Source organism: Nelumbo lutea, chromosome 1, assembly GCF_056320005.1.
Source record: "Nelumbo lutea isolate HS-2025 chromosome 1, American lotus-T2T, whole genome shotgun sequence".
In the NCBI taxonomy this organism is placed as follows: Eukaryota; Viridiplantae; Streptophyta; class Magnoliopsida; order Proteales; family Nelumbonaceae; genus Nelumbo; species Nelumbo lutea.
The window spans coordinates 147833476-147851389 of NC_142684.1; the positions used below are offsets into that span (position 1 = coordinate 147833476).

General features: G+C 36.5%; 2 protein-coding genes across 2 annotated transcripts; one reads left to right on the top strand and one right to left on the bottom strand.

The window, feature by feature from the left end:
• The first annotated feature begins 3508 nt into the window (after positions 1-3508).
• LOC148878250 (uncharacterized) lies at positions 3509-11325 on the top strand. Its single transcript, XM_088951520.1, has 6 exons — positions 3509-4457; positions 6460-7332; positions 8180-8370; positions 9090-9296; positions 9530-9590; positions 10628-11325. The coding sequence occupies exons 1-6, from the start codon at positions 4191-4193 to the stop codon at positions 11213-11215; spliced, it is 2187 nt and encodes a 728-aa protein (XP_088807646.1). The 5' UTR covers positions 3509-4190; the 3' UTR covers positions 11216-11325.
• Positions 11326-12700: 1375 nt separating this feature from the next.
• On the bottom strand, positions 12701-15067 carry LOC148878251 (peroxidase 42-like). The gene is made up of 4 exons (XM_088951532.1): positions 14809-15067; positions 14527-14715; positions 13868-14033; positions 12701-13472 (listed from the first exon to the last, which is right to left on the bottom strand). The coding sequence occupies exons 1-4, from the start codon at positions 15037-15039 to the stop codon at positions 13063-13065; spliced, it is 996 nt and encodes a 331-aa protein (XP_088807658.1). The 5' UTR covers positions 15040-15067; the 3' UTR covers positions 12701-13062.
• Between the last annotated feature and the right edge of the window lie 2847 nt (positions 15068-17914).

The following is a 17914-nucleotide window of genomic DNA, read 5'->3' on the forward strand; positions in this document are numbered from 1 at the left end:
AAAAATAAAAACAGAGAGAGAGGTCTCTGGTCCCAATTTGATAGAGAGCCACTGAGCCAGGAGGACGAGGAGGGAAGAAAATAGTGGTTGGACAGAGAAGATAAATAAGAGAAAGCCTAAAGATTCATGTGGAAGGTAAAAAGTCTGGGAGTCGACCAAAAAAAGGAGTCAAACCCTCGCTTCTTTTTTTTTTTTTATACAGAAAGAAAAGAAGTGAATCTCTCTCTCTCTACACCAGATGGATAAAGAAAGAAATTAATGCATATGAACTGGATAAACACTACCTCGAGTCTCTCTTTCCTCCTTTAATTTTTCTTATAGTACACTGGTTAAGTACCTCAGGGAAAATAATAATCTTTGGATAGCTGTATCAATTATCAAGTACCCTTATAATTTATAACACAACCTGTGTATTTGCATGGGTTTCTGCCAGGTTATTCATATTCCCCAGACCTTGTGCAGAACTTTTTAGGGAGATTTCAGTGTCCTTATCAAGCAAATTTAGACTGTATTTTTCACTTGGGCAGCTTGTGTACCATGTGTATGAGTATTTGGTCTTCCGTTTATTGATCCCCATTCTCATTTTGGACTGTGCTATCTCTCATTAGCTAAATTTTCTACAATTAACGAATTGTTGCATAAATATGTAAGATAATTAGAGGTGACTATGATTTTTGAACTGTTGTTGATTCGGACGGTCAGACCATTTGGTCCAGGAACCATTCAGGCAATTGATTTCATTTTACCCTGAATTTGGTTCTTGGTCAAGAGCTATTGAATCAGTCAATAATTTATTGATCCAAGCTATTGAACCATTGACCCGTTCAATATTTTTTGCTGTTTTCTATTTTTAACGTTTTTTTTTTAATTTTTGTTGTTAGAATGGATCGTTCCTTCAAACCAGACAGTTGAACCGTCGACTTGAAAACTGGTGGCCAGAAGGGTTCTGTTTTCGGGTCGTTTTTTAAAACCATAGGTTGGGCTAGTCCAAGTTCCTGGCCTATGCCTTTTACTTATAAAATGTTAAATATAAGTATTTTATACTATATGCTATGTGATATATATGTATAAAATTTATTTATATATTGTATAATACATATATAAGTGTCATATAATAATGTTTATTTATAAATAAAAAATATAACACAAAATTACATATATGGGCCAGGCAGAGCACAACCCAGAAATTTGTGGGACTTATATGGACCTAGGTCCATGCCAGGCTGAATATTATCACCTCAACCTGGCAATTGGGTTAGATGGGTTGGGTCAAAAGGTTGATTTCAGGTTGGGTTGGGAAATGTTAGACCCTAATCCTAAGTATTTGGGTTAGGGTTGACCCACAGGTCAATTTGGGTCATCTACAAAGATAACTGAAATTAAAAAAAAAATAAAAAAATAGTACAAGAAAAATATTAAAATTAAAGGAATTAACCTTAAAATTTTAAAAATAAAATAAAAAACTTGAAAATTTAACAATTCAAAGAGGAAACACTAAATAGTAGAGATTAAAAAGTGGAAATTTCAAACAATACATAAATAGTAATTAGACCTAACAATCAGGTTAGTGGGTTGATCGATGACCCAACACAACCTAAGCTGATTTTTCGAGTTGGGTTGGATCGGGTCATTCTCAAATTCAGATAATTAAATATGAGACCCTAATCCCTTTTTTTTTTATCAGGTTGGATTGGGTCGGATTCGCAAATTAGGTCAACTTTTTGCTAGGTCTTCATCCGACAAGACAATCTCTCAGCCAGCCTCAGCAAATCCCAGGAAATTCTGTAAACATTTACCTTTGTTTTTTCCTGTATTTTTTACCTTTCAATCGTTTCCCTTGAGCTCAACAAAGCCTTGTGACTACCATATTGAGTCAGCTACATGTATCTTGTTCAATCATTCCACTTTGTTCAGATCAATGTGGTATTTAATACATATGATCCCATTTCAATCTTCCTACCCAAAAAAGAAAAAATAAAAACATTTCAATCTCTCTCTCTCTCAGAGCACCAAACCAAATTAGAAAATATAACTTCATTTATATTTTTGCTTCACCTTTTCATTTCTTCCTCCTTCAAAGCTAACATAGACACATCATGTGAAGCTAATCAATAGAAAAAGTGATGTCTCACAGAGATTAATCTTTTAAAACACAAACTACAAGACAAAGCAAAATATATATTACAACTCCACTGGCAACCCTTGAGTTCCAAGGTTTCACCCATATTTTTTTATTAGAAGAAAAGCACATCTTCCATGGAAACCCTAATAATAAACTAATTAGAAGAATGGAATCCAAGGTTAGTCTCATATTCCCCTGACAAAGTTTTCATTTGAGACAACCATTCAAGTTCCTACTCCACGTGAGCTTGTTTTCTATCGTGTATCCCACTATCACAAAAATGCACGTGTGTACTCTTTCTTTGTTTTTTCATTAATACATGGGGAAGAGAGTCCTCACTCCTCACTTCTCACTTCTCACTCCTCACTCCTCACTCACCCAAGGATATTACACTAGCTAGTCAAGACATGCACAACTACACACATCAAATTTCAATATTTTTTCTCTTTTTTGAAATAGTTATGCAATTCACAGCTGTGGGGGGGAACCTATGTTCTTTACCAAGAAGTTCCATAAGGAATAAAACTGTAACTCTGTACGGTTTACACATAGAGACAAGAGTTGCAAGAAAACTGAAAAGCCCAGAACTTCTGTCCATGCATCTGGTATTCAATGTTTAATGTTACATCACAGCTTGTGACCTTATGCTTCATGACCTATCACAGGCAGCAGGTTTGTCCACGTCCAGTGGGCCTATCACTCCTACCCATTGAAAAATCCAAACACAGTTGGCATATCCAGTTAGGTCTGTAAGTTATGTGTGGGGTGTTCCAATGAATCCAGCCATTAACCCACTCCAGTCACTGTGATTGAGCTATTGTCATTTGTCATAACCCCATAAGATTCAAGCATTCAACTTTTCTTATGCCTTGGATTCTACTATTACAGACAGGCTACTGCTACTTCTGTTACTACTTGTGCTTGTGTTATCCATCTTGCCACAACCTACAAGTAGTGTGATCGGGCTATCAGTAGCTGGCCCGACCCGCTGACCTGTTCGAACTTGTGGGGAGCTGCTGCAATAATAAGTGAAGCTAACTGGGTTGCCAAGTATCAATCATGCAATCCCAGCATTAAATTGAGGCACAGCTTAGGGGGTTTTGGGTCTCTGCATCTTTGTTTGAAGTAACAGATTGGTTTTCTATCCAAAAAAAAAAGTAACAGATTGGTTGGATTGGATGAATCCAGCAACATAAACTTATATCTTAACAGCTCAGGCGGGTTAATGGGCGCTAATCTCTATTAGTGCTTGTCTGACAAATTTTTGTGCAAAGCAAGAAGGAAGAGAGAGAGAGAGAGAGAGAGAGAGAGAGAGAGAGAGAGAGAGAGAGAGAGAGAGAGAGCATTGAGAAGCACGTGGTGTTGCATGCCTCAGTCCCCGCCGCTCTCTTTTATAAAACTGAAGCAAAAACCAAACTGAAAAGACTCCATTTCTTCCTCATCGTCATTCACACCTCTCTGGTTCTCTTCCTCCTCTCTTTCTATCTCCGAAACAAGAGAACATCTATTCATTGCAGAAAAGTCTCTCCCTCATTCTCCTCTAAGACATTTTTTTTTTCCTTTTTCTTTTTGTTTGTTTACTTCTCTGTTATTTCTCTGCAACTTGGCCAGCACTCATACTCGGCACAGTGTATCTTGCGCCTGTTCGTTCTCGCTCTCCTTGCAGTGCTTTGATGCTTTGTCTCAGCCTTTTTTTACTAGATTCTGCGCACGGTTGCTTCTCTTTCCCTTCATTTGGTCATTCTATTCAATTATAACTTATCAATGCTATCATGAACGTCCAATTTCTCTACTTCGGCACCCAAGAGAACTAACCTTCTGCTATTGGTCTTTTCTTAAGCTTTGAATTTGGGAACCCGTTTGGAGGTTTTGCTTTATGGGTTTATGGTTTTCCCTTCTTCTTGTTGAACCCTTGCACCTCCCCCCTAAATCTCTAAACTTTCAACCTGTTCATCGAGGTTTTGGTTAATGGGCATTGTTGCTCCATTTTTCTGCATTAAGACCACTCGTTCGATGTGGGTTTCTCTCTAGAGTTCTAGATTCTGAAGCAGAGCCTGTGCATTCTCAAATGGGAGAGCTTCAATCCTGTGCGAGCTTAGCTAATGCTTCTGCATTATGTGGTAGAAGTCGAGGGTGCTCTTTAGAATTTTCTGTTCCTTCGGCTCCGCTGAGCTGTGAAGAACTAGAAGTGAAAAGAGAGGGTGTCAATATCGCAGAGATTTTGGCCGAGTTGCAGAGGGAGCGGAAGAAGAATGCAGAACTTATGGAGAAGATATCCTTATTGGAAGCTCAAATACAGGAGAGAGAAAAGGCCTCTCTCCTCATTCCTGGACATGTACGATTTGATTATCAGAGATCCATTTCTGAATTTCTTCTGCTATGTTGCATCTTTCCTGGTGCATTTGTTTTGTCTTTACTGGAACTAATGCTTCTTTTTCTCTTTGTCAAAGTTTTCTTAATAGAATATCATCTAAAATGCCGTACATAAGAATTCATTTCTACAATAAGTATATACCAGTTTGTATGTGTATGTGTTCAACTGTTGATGGATCATTCAACCATTACCACTGTCGTTTGTTTTTGGTGGATACCATTCAAATATTATTTCTAATCTGCATGCTTGATTGCAATCAATATCCGAGTTTTCAAGCTGGGCTCATAAGAGGATTATTCAAGTATAAGTGAACACTGTACGAGATCTTATGGTATAATAATGGAAAAAGATGGCTAGTAAACTTTGAGGATGTGGTTTAGTTCCACTGACTTGCATGATGGTATAAGGCTTTGATGGGCCACAAGGCTGGGGCCTTACGAGAATGAAATTCACAATACGCATGGAGCTCTTATGCATATTCAGAGAGATGATGGGTTGGTTATGACAGAAAACAGACAATTTGGTTAAAAAAATTCAAGTCAAGGAATAGAACTCGCATGAAGACCAAGGCTAAAAAGGTTGGCATAATCCAAGATAAGAGTAGAAATGACAGATCAACCAAAGAAATGATTTGAGAGATATGCTTTTTTGTATACATATATATATGTGCATTAAAAGTAGAAAGATAACAGGCCTAAAAGTAAGTACACAGAGAGAGAGCTGGAGGCATCCGAGTCAATAAATTACTTCTTCTGTGAATTGAAACCCAAAGTTTGTTTTTTTTTTTTTATTTTTTGCTTTTATTTTGTATGATCTTCCTTTGAATCACCTTTTTCTTCTATTGGATGGATTCGTTATCCTTGTGGACATTTTCTGTAGGCTCTTTGTTTATTTATTTATTTTTGATAAATAAACTTTTAACTTCTTCCTGTATTTACTAGAGCAAAACCAAATTGTGGTTTTAAATGACAGATGAAGTAAATTGTTAACTTGGGAGAGCAGCTGTCTAAAAGAAATTCAGAAACCATGCATAACACTATATTATGTTTTAAAATTTGCTGCACCATTGTTCTCTGAATTTTGGGTTTTGTTTTGGTGTCAATGAAGATCCATGCAGAGATAATGGGAATCAAATGTCAATTTTAGACCAACGTTCCTTTCAAATATTATGAACTTGGGAAGCAAGGGTACAAAAGTTCTTCATCCTAATCACAGAATATTGTATCCAACATGCTAGATATGTGAATAGAAAAGAAAAAAAAATGTTGGAGAAAACTATCAAGATTCTGATATGAGCAGAATATCTATATCTGACTGGGTCTAGGTTCAATTTGGTCTCAGAATGCAAGACTAGGAGGGATTATAAAGCTACTTTCCTGTAACAAAAGATGTGACAAACTGACAATTTAGATGCAATATAGGAAACTTCCAAAGAGCAAATGCATTCCTCGAGAATTCCAAAAGATATAGACTGTTACTGGAAAAATGTATTTTTAAATGACAAAAATATATTTTTATAACGTTTTTGATAAATCTATAGATGTCTAAAAGTTAATTCTTCACTGTGTTTCCATTTGGAAGCCATTGGTCTATTTATGCTGTAAAACATAGATTAGGTTGTTCACCAATGTTACCATTTACCAACATCAGTTACTTACTGTAGTTTTAGACCTTTGGATTCTATAAGCTCATGTTTCATGTTAATCTGTATAGACTATGGAGAAATGTCCTCTTTACATGGCTTTCTTTGTTCAAAATTGGAACTTCATAAGGTTTAGAGATCTCATCAATAATAATGTGCTACATGATTAGCTTCTATTATATATCTCCATCGTCCACACAAATTGAAACAGAACCACATATCTCCATTAGAGTTGAGTTAACACAGTTCTTACATATTCTTTGTTTCAATTTTTTCTCAAGTTGACTCATGAAAGTTATTCTGGTATTCTTTCTCTCCCAGGATAGTTGTCATAATGGAGCAGAGAGAAGCTTTAAGAAGTTCAAGAGACAAAAGATAGAAAATGATGAAGTTGAAGATGCAGAAGTTGCAGGAAGTTCAATCTTGTCTGAACAGATAAAGCATGACATTCCATGCCGGGCCGTTGAAGAAATCAATCAACAAGACTGTCTAGTAAACTGGATGAGCATGGATGAAACCCAGCTTCTGAATTTTGAAAAATATAAAGATGGTGACTGTGGTGCAGATTGTGAAGATACTGATGACAGTGATGATGAAGATGACGAGTGCTGCGATGAGGATGATATTGATATTGATGATAAGTACAGGCAGAATGATGGCATTTCACAAGTTGCAGATACAGTGAAAAGAAATGCCCATGAAGGCATTGATGGGGAAAAAGATAAATCATGCTCAGGAAATCCAGCTGGTGGTCAGAGTGAACCAAAGGAACCAAATGCAAGTGAAGACATAAATGGATATCAAAACAAAGGCCTGTTAGTAACTGATTCACAAATTATTAACAGCAAGAAAGAACAGAAAAGGCATTACAAAAAAGAAAACAGAAAAATTGGAGGATACAGAGTGCCATCAGAAATCCATAGCTCTGGACATGAGACTGGGCAAAAAGCATTAGGAAACACACCTTTGCATAAAAAGCCCCCAAAGGTAGCCTTCTGTCCAAAAGAAGTCAAGAGAATAATAGAGTCAGAAGTGCTTTTGCTGAAAAATGCTCAATCTCACACCATAAGGAAAATCATTGTCTTTGCATCTCTTGGCATAAGGCATGGGTGTGAAGATATGTATGAATTAGATTTCAATCATTTTAGCATACTGAGAAAGGGAGAGCCCTATGAATCCCCAAATAATCCTGGGGTAAGCATTCTTGTTTCTTGATAATTTTACTTGTATGGATTTTAACATGGTCAATTAGAGGGACATGCTCATGAATATAAAGTTGGTTGCCTTGATGTCATTTTTGCTTCTGTTTACTAAGATTTCTTTGCCAAACAAATAAAAGAATATTTTTTCCACTTCTTGTGAGGTTTATACAACCACTAGGAAGTCATTTATCTAAACATACATGCCTCTATTCTTTGTGTTCTAGTGGTTTGAACAAATACCTCACGTGTGGATTGAAAAATATGATTCTGTGGTTACAAAAGAAAGTCAGTTACATGACATTGAGCATATTCCAATTAGTTAACAATTTGCTTAGAATGTTATTCTTTTTTGTTTTCACGATGGACTCCATGAATGTTATAATCACCTAAGAAATTATCAGCCAAGATGTCATAATGTCTTCTTCCTTCTAAAATGGGTGTGGGTATTGCTGTTATCATCCAATATTAACAATATTGGCCAACCAAATAGCATGACAATATCTAGTCACAGTGGATATCATGCTCTACTTCAGTGTTTCCCTTGGTTTTTCTTTAATAGCCATCTATGAGATTAACTTATTTCTCTGTTTTGCAATTATCATTGTCAGGAGGCTGAAGATAGGTTTTCATCTTGTAGTTTTCTGTACCTATTTACCTATTTGACTGATTCCCTGAATGCTATATATTACTTTTGTAAATATATAGCTGGAATTAGTTTTTCTTTGGAACGGCCTTTTCATAACTTGAATTATGGAGTGAGGATCTGTTTAATTCATCCTTATATTGACCCCAATCTTCATTCATTGATATTAACTAAGTTCCTTTATTTTTAAAATCAGGAACATGTTCTATATGAGCATCCTGGTGTCCGGAGAAAAATATTCTATCCCAACCGACAGAATCCTACACTCTGTCCTGTTAAAATACTTGAGGAGGAGAAGACTATGCGCCCATCTGATCCGAGCTGCCCATCTTGCTTATTTTTGTGCATCAAATATGGAGGGAGGACAAGAAATCTTCCTCAAAATGAGTAAGTATGATGCTTTACCAAAATTTTAACTCAGCTGTCACTTTTCCCTGATGTGTTTATGGACCAAAATTAGCTGACCTAGATATCCTTTCAATTATGAAATAAAGGATGTATTTATGGTAAAATGGGATCTCTTGGCTTCTCACTGGCAGTCATGTCAGGTAATTCATGTATGTATTGACAGTAAAGAAATTACCTCCTTGCTTTCCTCAGAGTTGGTGAGCTCTGAAATTTTGTAAAACAAAGAAGAGAATTATGTCTTCTTAATAACTTGATGAAGCATCAACCAACACTGAACAAATATATATGCACTATTCAAAACATGAAAAAAGTGTTTATCTTTATAAATTTATATAGATGAAGAATATGTAAGTTCAACATGGCCTTAGGGAGTTAACCAATTGCTAATTTTCAACTAGGAATAAATACAAGGATTTTTTTTTTTTTTTATTTCCTTTTCTCCACCCTGATTCTAACAACACCCAACTACCTCAGTCCTTGAGGGGTAAAGCTTTAAGGGAGTAGATATTTGAGATTAAAATATATATATATATATATATATATATATATATATATATATATATTTTTTTTTTTTTTGGGGGGGGGGTGTCCAAGGACATGGGGATTATCATTCATCTTAAACACCAACATTATGGGCTTATAGGTTTATGGCATCGGATGTTTTTACTTTCAACCTAATCTAGAATTGATTACTCCAGATATGTGAGGCAGCGGATGGGAAGGAACAAGCTAAAATCATTTGGACCCCTTATGTGCCAGATAGCAATGCTAGTCAATATTCGTAGTGGGAGCTTTTTCTTCAAGGCCTTAGGTATTACACTTTTGTTCATGGCTGGTTTTCCTGATGACCTTGTTCGAAGGGAGACGAAGTACCGGAACCTGGACCTGCTTCAAAAATATTATAGGTACTCATGCCTCCACCTTCCCATCTGCTCTTTGTTTATGTTAGCACCGTTGTTATTATCATTATCATTGTTGTTGTTGTTGTTGTTTCTACTACATCATAACTTCTCACTAAAAGTTTGGTTACCCTTATATTGTCCATAACCCATATTTCCTTTGGAAAATCATGCATCGATTTGGAGCTGTTAATGGCTTTGTTTCTTTTCATGGTTTCATCTAAGATGCCTCATTGCAGGACGGATAGAGATGCTGAAGGGGAGGATTTGTTCCATCAACATCCAGTGCTTTATGACACTGTAAGACTTTTACTCTTTGGTGCAAATGCTAAGCTTGAAAATGCCTTCGTATTTGTTAAAATTTGAGTTTAATTGGTTTCTTTCAAGTGGAACTGAAACCAAAATTCCTTAATTTTATCCTGAAAGTTGTCCAACTGAAAATATTTAAAAGTTAAAGCACTATGAAAAATCTCAAAATAAAGGATCCACCCAAAGAAATCGTGGGTCCAGAAAAGAGAGGATAGACAACAAATAATAATATCATGACCCAAAACACCAAATATATCAAAAAGAATCACATCAATTATGAAACAGAATTTGAAGAGTACTTTATAAGGCTTTGAGTTTACTAGGTGAGCCTAACAAATAAATCTTAGAAACCTGGGAATCTTCTATATGGAATTTTAGGTGGCAGTCCATAAGTTTCTGTGTGTTTCCTCACACAAAACTTCATTCTTGGAGTAAAGTGTTACCCCAACCCTGTGGCAAAAGAAAACTATATCTGGACATTTATTTGTTAGAAAAAAGTTTAAAACTTTCAACAATTATCATCACTTGGGAAAAGATCCAATTCATGGTGGGATATATAATTGACATGGAATCTGACCATGTGAAAACTACTATACAATCTAGAGGGTCCTCTGTCTGATGGACGGTCTGGGATGACAATATAGAACCTTGGTTGAACAATGCAAGTGCATATTACTAATATCTTGATGTATTAAAAATATAGGTTCACAAAAGTGGCATTATTTTCATCTAGATTTGTTGTCTGGGAGAAATGGAATGATGAATGTCAATATATTGTCCTAGATGAATCTGGTATTGGATAATTTATATTAAATATGTGCTGGTATTAGCCTTCCAAAGCAAAAATAAAAAACTGGCAATCTTCAAACCTTTGAAAGAATAAAATAGTAAAGATTAAACCATTTATTGGGTAGATAAGCTTGGATCCAACCTGTCCAGCTAACTATGATGCCAGATTCAACATTGTATAGCTGTGGTTTCTATTCATGAAAATTTTATTGATTAACAAGTAATCCCCTCCTAAACAGGCTAGTCCAAATTCACAGCACGTGGCAGGGAAGGCAATTTCAAGCAAATCAAGCGGCAAGAGGCAAACAGCTTCCACAAGTAAGCCTCCAAATTTAACTAGATCCTCAATCCTACAATCCATTCCTTCGAGCTCTCTACCTCCTATGCAGTTTGGGCTTATAGGATATACCTCTGTCCATGGTCCTGCGATGACAGCATTTCAATCTGTGCCATCTCATACTCTAACAGAAACCCCACCAATCCCAAACCCTGCTATAGGCACTTCTAACACAAATATGTCCTACCACACAAATCAGACGCCAACTCCATATCCCATGTTTCCACCACACCCATCAAACACATTTATGCCAATCACATATTGGCCTCAGACGAATGCATTTCCTTCATGTCCTTACCCAGCTTCTTATGGTTACCGTTCTTTCCATCCAACAAGTTACATCTCTCTTCACCCACAACCTTATTACCCTTCTGGTAGTCCTTTTATTCCCAATGTGGTTGAAGGAACTCAGAAGAAAGATGCAGCCACACAAGAAGCTGATAGTAACTCTGACAGCAGTTCAGTTGGTACAGAGCTGAAAAAGGATTAGCGAATTGTAAGTAATGAACAACCCTTTCCTGTAAATCTGTCAAGTAGAACATTACGCATGTAGCAATGAAATCTTTTTGAGGAAGACAATCTGCAACTCTAGCATTTTTCTTCCCTCTGCCGAATGGTGGATGTGACATGCCTCATATAGCAGTATAGCACCATCCTGATCAGTTCATAGCTAAGCTATTATTCATGGTTTAAACATGTAGCAATAGAATTTAGTTAGTGCTATTAAGTATATGTTTCTCAAAGAAAATAAGCCATTGGATAATCAACCTCTCCATCCATGTCAGGGAACAAATTGGTAGTTTTCAAGTGAACCTGAAAATGAATGATATCAACATGTGTCAATCTTCTGCAACAAGAACAAAAAAAAAAAAAAAATCACTGTTTAACAGCCAATACTAGTCTCGTTTATCAGAGGGAGCTAAACGTAAGGTTGGAAAGGGACCCATGAATTAATAGTTTAAATGGTTAGATCAGAACCTCCATGGCGTTTTACTGTCAGTGAAATGATAAGAATTGCAGTGTATGTGTCCAAAATCACTGCCCAGATCTCATAATTCATTGCTCAAGATGCCAATCTTGATTGCAAGTGCCAGAGTCCAATAATATATTGAAATAAGCAATGGAAGTACGATTACACTTCAAAGTTCAAACAGACCTGACAAAACCACCTGCAGTTGTTGCTATAGCCTAACAATTTCTTTAATCGTAAATGCTTAGTGCATTAAATTGACAGGGCGGAGATCAATATTAAAAGCTTTCCTAAAAAAAAAAAAAATCAGTAGTAAAAGCAACCATTCAACTTGTATGAATTGAAGTTAACTGTGAGAGATAAATTTCCAGTTTATGGTTAGATCAAGGAGCGAGCCGAGTCGGTAAGTGACCACGCAAATTGATCTAAAATGCTAAACAAATTCTTACCCAAAATCCCAAACTTTCTGTGGAAAATTCCAAGTTTGCAACGAAAGCTCTGTCCTGAATGCTTGCATAAGCACTGGCAATTCATCGTTCATACTCTCACATGCACATGCACGTCTTTCAGTCTGACAGGTTACCTAATCGATGGTAAATAATTCAAACCTCAAATATAGCAATTCCACGAGCCAGCTTATGTCATTTTCAGAAACGAAAATGGGAAAGAGAAGAAGAAAAGAGAAAGGATTATATCTTTTGAACCAGCTATACGAGTGATCAGTAATCCTTATTAAGGCTTTTGCTCATTCATTGTCATTCATCTCCCTGCATTGTATTTGTCTTATTAATAATAGTAAACAGAGGATCATAATGTGACCACCTACCATAAACTCACAAGTCCTTGTCTCCTTGACAAGTGCAGAGCTTAATTATTAGCTCAATTCACGCTATCTCGTTTGTTTTTGCGATGGATACTACAATTTCGTGGACCCCAATTGTTTTTTTATCTTTTTATTCTTGGATTCCAAGAATAAATTCCAAATTTTAGAGAGAGAGGAGGAACTGAGGAAGCATGAACAAACCACCATAATATAACTCTCAATCCATTCATCATACACCATCCCCACCACCCATACATACATCATTCCTTCATTCCCCAGCACCCATCACTACATCGACTACACGTCTACACCACCAAAAACAAAAAAGGGAGAATCCTACAAAACTAAAGACGGTGCGTGTGGTCACCACCCCATCATCATCATAATGCCGAGACAGATGCCACTCACTTGCATAAAGAAAAGTAAAGCTCCACTAAGACCATTTTATTAGTTATTCTACCAACTCTTCATTCTTTCATCTCATCTCTCACAGAAGCTAACGAGAAAGGTGGAGGTATTTCACTCTACTGCGGCAAGTAAAATCTCAGTGGTGCTTGTTGGCTACATTGCACTGCTTTCTGATCTCGCCCTTTGTACCAGTAAGAGGGTTGTTCTCAGAGAGAATGGTGATGGCCCTTGCAAACTCCTTGAAGAAGTAGTCCTGGCTCTTGGCCATCTTCTTCACATAGGGCTTAGTCCTCTTGTCATTGGCTAGCTGGTGGTCTACTATGAGTAAGCCCTTGTTGTCCATTATGTTCCTGTAGTAGTTGTTGTCCAGCTTCATGGGTGTGCCTCGGTCGTTCCTCACGTACTGCACGGCCTTTGGATCGGGGATTGGGTCTGGACATTTTTTGAACATGTGCTCGACGTGATCGGGATTCAGTGCAGGGTCTACCTCCGGGTACAAACGGTGAACCAGCTTCACACAATGGGTTCGACCAACACTGTGGGCTCCTGTGTAGAGATCAGTTAGAGGTGTTTTTAGCTTGCTTTCACTTCTATGCATTTTATTTGGATGATGCATGTAACTAGTCATGAATGGGAAGATGCTTGGCGACCCATACATTTAGCTTTGATGTTTTTTTTTCATGGAACAATCATGCATGCAGGAGAAAGTTTAATGGTGGATCTAGTGGTGTCTGATGAGGATTTGGATGGAAAATTGATGTATGGGCATCACAATAAACTGAAATACATTATACATGGTGTCTGCTATGTGTATGTAGTGAAATACATTATACATGGTGTCTGCATATGTGTATGCATGTGATATATGCATGTATATATGCATGAACATTATGTGTCCATGTCTGTGTGAGATCATGGGTGGTAAGAGATGAAGAAAATACCCAGCAAGGCAACTACTCCAGGGGTGTCGATTCCCATGGCTGCAAACCTGTCAAGAACCACAGAGATGCTCTCATTGTGGTCAGGGAGGAACTGCTCTATCACATCTGCACGGCTCCTCCTACCATCTCTTCTCCCTGTCTTGAGACGGATGTAAGGGCCCCCAAGCTGAACCAAGAAAAATAAATATAAAAATCATAAATCAAATTAGTCTAAAGTCTTTTTGCAGATATTTCCACAAGAACCCTTACAGACCTTTTACTTGAACTTGAGTAAGCAAAAAAGATATATTCAGAAATAATGTTCAGGAGGGGAGGAAAAGCAGATCGAGAGGAGGAAACCCATTTAAAAGCAAAACAGAATAATTCAACTCAGGAGACAAACACTCAAGAGGATATGTTGGCATTTGGGTGAAGAAAGACAAAAAAAAACCATGATCATGGCTATTTTACTAAATAAGTAAATCCTGCAATTAACCAGTTCAGAAAAAGAGTATGTTAAGAACAAACATAAAGATCATCCAGGATAAGAATTTAAGTGGAGAAACTTAAAAATTAGATCCACACAGATACAGAATCTACCACCTTACAAGGGAAAGAAACAGAAACCCACATAAAAGTAGAGCAGAAGTTCAACCAAGAAATGGAAATTGAGTAAGTACCGCAACAATGCCATCTCTTGCAGACAAGACAAGGATATCTGCGCAGGAAACCACTCCAGGGCACTCCCTTTCCACAGCTTCCTTGATGGTGTCAAGGTATCTGAAGTTCCTAAGCCCAAAGCTCCTATCTGTCTCCTTCTCCGACAAGTCTCTCCTTGTAGAATCCAGTAGAAGTGAAGCATCGCATGACTACACACACAGGGGAAAAACAGAAGAGTCAGAAAAGAACCCATCAACAGAGTTTCAAACTAGAAACAAGAAAACTTCTGGTTATTTGTGTACCTGGACAGCACAGTCATGGAAGATGTTCCTGAGCCATGAGAATGCAGTGTTCTTGTGGCGCTTGTACAGAAGTTTAACTTGTTCTTTGATAATGTCTTCGGCTTGAGGACAGGAGTCCTTGTAGAAATTCATTACAAGGCCTGGGTCCTCTTCATTCTCTGCAAAAACAGGCCTGAGAGCCACAGCACAGAAGCATACCAGAGAAAAGAAGAAGAGAGCTTTGGAATCCATAATTCCTCCTCCCAAAGATCAGATTCTTGCTTTCCCCACTTCTACTTAGGCTCTTAAATAAGGCAGAAGAGGGAGTAATGAATGGAAAAGAAACAGATGGTAAGATTTGTATTTTAATTCCGATTCTTATTACTTACTGCTTCCACTTGTCCGCTCTTAGCATTTACGCCTAAATAAACTCAGTTGATCATTGAATCATGCTTCCAGCATCCAGCTTATCGTTCAGGAGCCCAACCGAGAAAGTCAAAAACTAGTGGACCCACAAGACTAATCACGGGCTTATGATCTTCGTCTTTAATTCTTAGTGAAAGAGTTATTAGATGTAATTTATATTCCAATCCAACCACTTTCCCACATTTACCAGGTTGTACAGCCCGTGTACAAGACTCGGACCTAATTATCTTCGGATTCCACCCAAGTTTGGAATACTTGAGATCGGAGCACCAATTAGCTATTTAAATTACTCACCCATTATTCTTGGTAAATGAAAGCAGGACAAATAATAAACATAATCAGCTGGGCCTCGTAGATGCTTTTCATAAACGCTAAATTAATAAGTGAGGCCCATTTGCAGTGAAGGCAGTGTAACGTTTATTTACCAAAAACAAAAGAAGGCAATGTAGATAGCGGTACAGAATGCTCGGTTCTCTTCTAGTCTTCTACACGTGGCAAGTTTTAGATAATAATAGTCTTCTACTTTGCCCATTGTCGAGATGGTCATTTGGTAACCGAGCGTCTCAGCTAACCCAACGTATTCTAACGATGACGTTCTCACGTGCGCATCAAATAATGAATTCAAATTTTTGGACGACAGCGTGACGATTTTACTCCGTACAATGATTTGAAAATATACCAGAAGGGTATTTTTAATATTATGTAATGTTTAACTCACAAAATATTAACGGATGGATTCAAATGTGTATTTTTGAGAGTTCAGGTAATTAGGGTTGCAATTGAAAGTTCAGGCATCTATCTATCATTATTTTCCGAAATACAGCGTACCTATTTGTGATTTATTCTTATTTATATGGACTAAAAAACATTAAATCATAACTTTAAATGTTTAAGTTAGGGTTGGTTCACGGGTCAGATGAGTAAATGGTTCAATCGAGTAGGTCATCTGGACTTTGATCAAGCTAATGATTTTTTTGTTAAAAAATATATTACAGTCTAATTCAAATTAGGGATGAGCATGGGTCTATTTGACTTGATTCCATGGTAGAACCTGAAATCTATCTTATAAGGGTTAGTTTTAGGTTCTTAGAACCAAAACTTACCTTATGAAGGTCAATTCTAAGGCTGGTTTTGACCTGGATGGTTTCGGGGTCTATCCTTAGAACCTATTCTTTCTTTACTCTTCCTCTTTAAAAAAATAAAATATATTCTTCAAAACTTGATTTTTAATAAATATAATATATAATTTATAACTTACACTATCTTTATTGATTAAATTAGGTAATTTAATATGTAGGTTACTATATTACATTAATATACGGTTCAAACCTTATCATTCTAACTTAAATTTTGTAAATAACTATGTTACCTTTTACATTACTATACACATTCAAATATTAAAATGTAAACAAATGATCAAATCACATAAATAATTCCATAGTCAAGTGATATCATGGCCTTTGTAAATATGAGTGTTTTGGTTCAAATCTATATATCTTCAAAAGTATTTTGGGGTTTATTTCAAGACAAATTCGGTTTTAAGGCCAATTCTACTAAAGCTAACTAAAGCCAATTCATTGGATCGATTCAGGTAGGGTAAACTCCCTAGGCCCTAGAACAACTTGGTGGGAATCAGTTCCAATAACTTGAAACATCCTATAATAGATTGAAAAAGGTCAGTTCAAGGTTAATTAGATTCCAGGTACAATCTATCCATTTATTCACCACTAGTCCAAATGGTTTGAACAATTCAACTATTTGGATGATGGCTTGGGAGGAAAAGATATGAGCTGTAATTATTTTCAGGTCGTGTTGAGTCATGTCGCCAAAAAAAATATGGGGTTTAGGCCCAGTTCAAATGGTTCAAAGTTTGAAATTGCAGGTGCAGAAAACATATGAGCTATCCCGACTCAAATTATTTTAGGTTGTATCCGGTCACGTCGCCTTCTATATAGGGAACCCTTACCCGCTTTTTTGGGGTTGGGCCGACTAAAAAGGAAATGGCAGAGGTAGGTGAGAACGTTATTTTGCCTTGTTCTTGGTATCATAGATTTTCCCGATTGAGTGTTGACTATAAGGGTGAAAGTAGAGGTGTAAATCCGGCCGGATACGATTTTGAACTGGCCCGCAAAGCACGACGGATTATGGGCCGTGTCAAGTATGGCACCATCATATATATAGGACGATCCAACCCAACTACTTAAAAATATTCCTAGAATTTCTCTCCTAAATATCTCTTCTAAACTTTACCCCACTCCTCAATCAATTCATAAAATCTTTCCCCCCAATTCATATCCACTCTCTTTCATTTAAAATATACATATTAAGAGTATTATTACCAAAAGTTAATAAATAAAGTTAGTAAATTATTAAAAATTAAATATTCTTATTACAATGGTTAGTAAATTGCCAAAAATTAATAAATGTTGTTATTAATTAACTCATAATGACTTTTTAAAGTATTTTGGGTAAATACTATTATATTCATTGTTAATTAACATTTTATAGAAATTGAAAACTCTTTAACTAATTTCTATAAAATTGAGAATTATATTTAGCAATTATCAAAAAGTATAAAATTTTAGTTAGTGTTATTATTATAGTTAATAACCGAATGCAGATGGGGGAATAAAATATGATGTTGATAAATGAAATTATTAATTAATTAATGTTAAAAAATAAAAGATAAATTAGTTTAATT

Excerpts from the sequence above, each read along its gene's own strand:
- LOC148878250 (XM_088951520.1), top strand. The coding sequence starts at position 4,191 with ATGGGAGAGCTTCAATCCTGTGCGAGCTTAGCTAATGCTTCTGCATTA. Across the intron at positions 7,333-8,179 it reads AATCCCCAAATAATCCTGGG|GAACATGTTCTATATGAGCA; the intron begins GTAAGCATTCTT and ends TTTTAAAATCAG. Across the intron at positions 9,591-10,627 it reads ATCCAGTGCTTTATGACACT|GCTAGTCCAAATTCACAGCA; the intron begins GTAAGACTTTTA and ends CCTCCTAAACAG.
- LOC148878251 (XM_088951532.1), bottom strand. The coding sequence starts at position 15,039 with ATGGATTCCAAAGCTCTCTTCTTCTTTTCTCTGGTATGCTTCTGTGCT. Across the intron at positions 14,716-14,808 it reads TCCATGACTGTGCTGTCCAG|TCATGCGATGCTTCACTTCT; the intron begins GTACACAAATAA and ends CTGTGTGTGTAG. Across the intron at positions 14,034-14,526 it reads CAAGAGATGGCATTGTTGCG|CTTGGGGGCCCTTACATCCG; the intron begins GTACTTACTCAA and ends TTCTTGGTTCAG.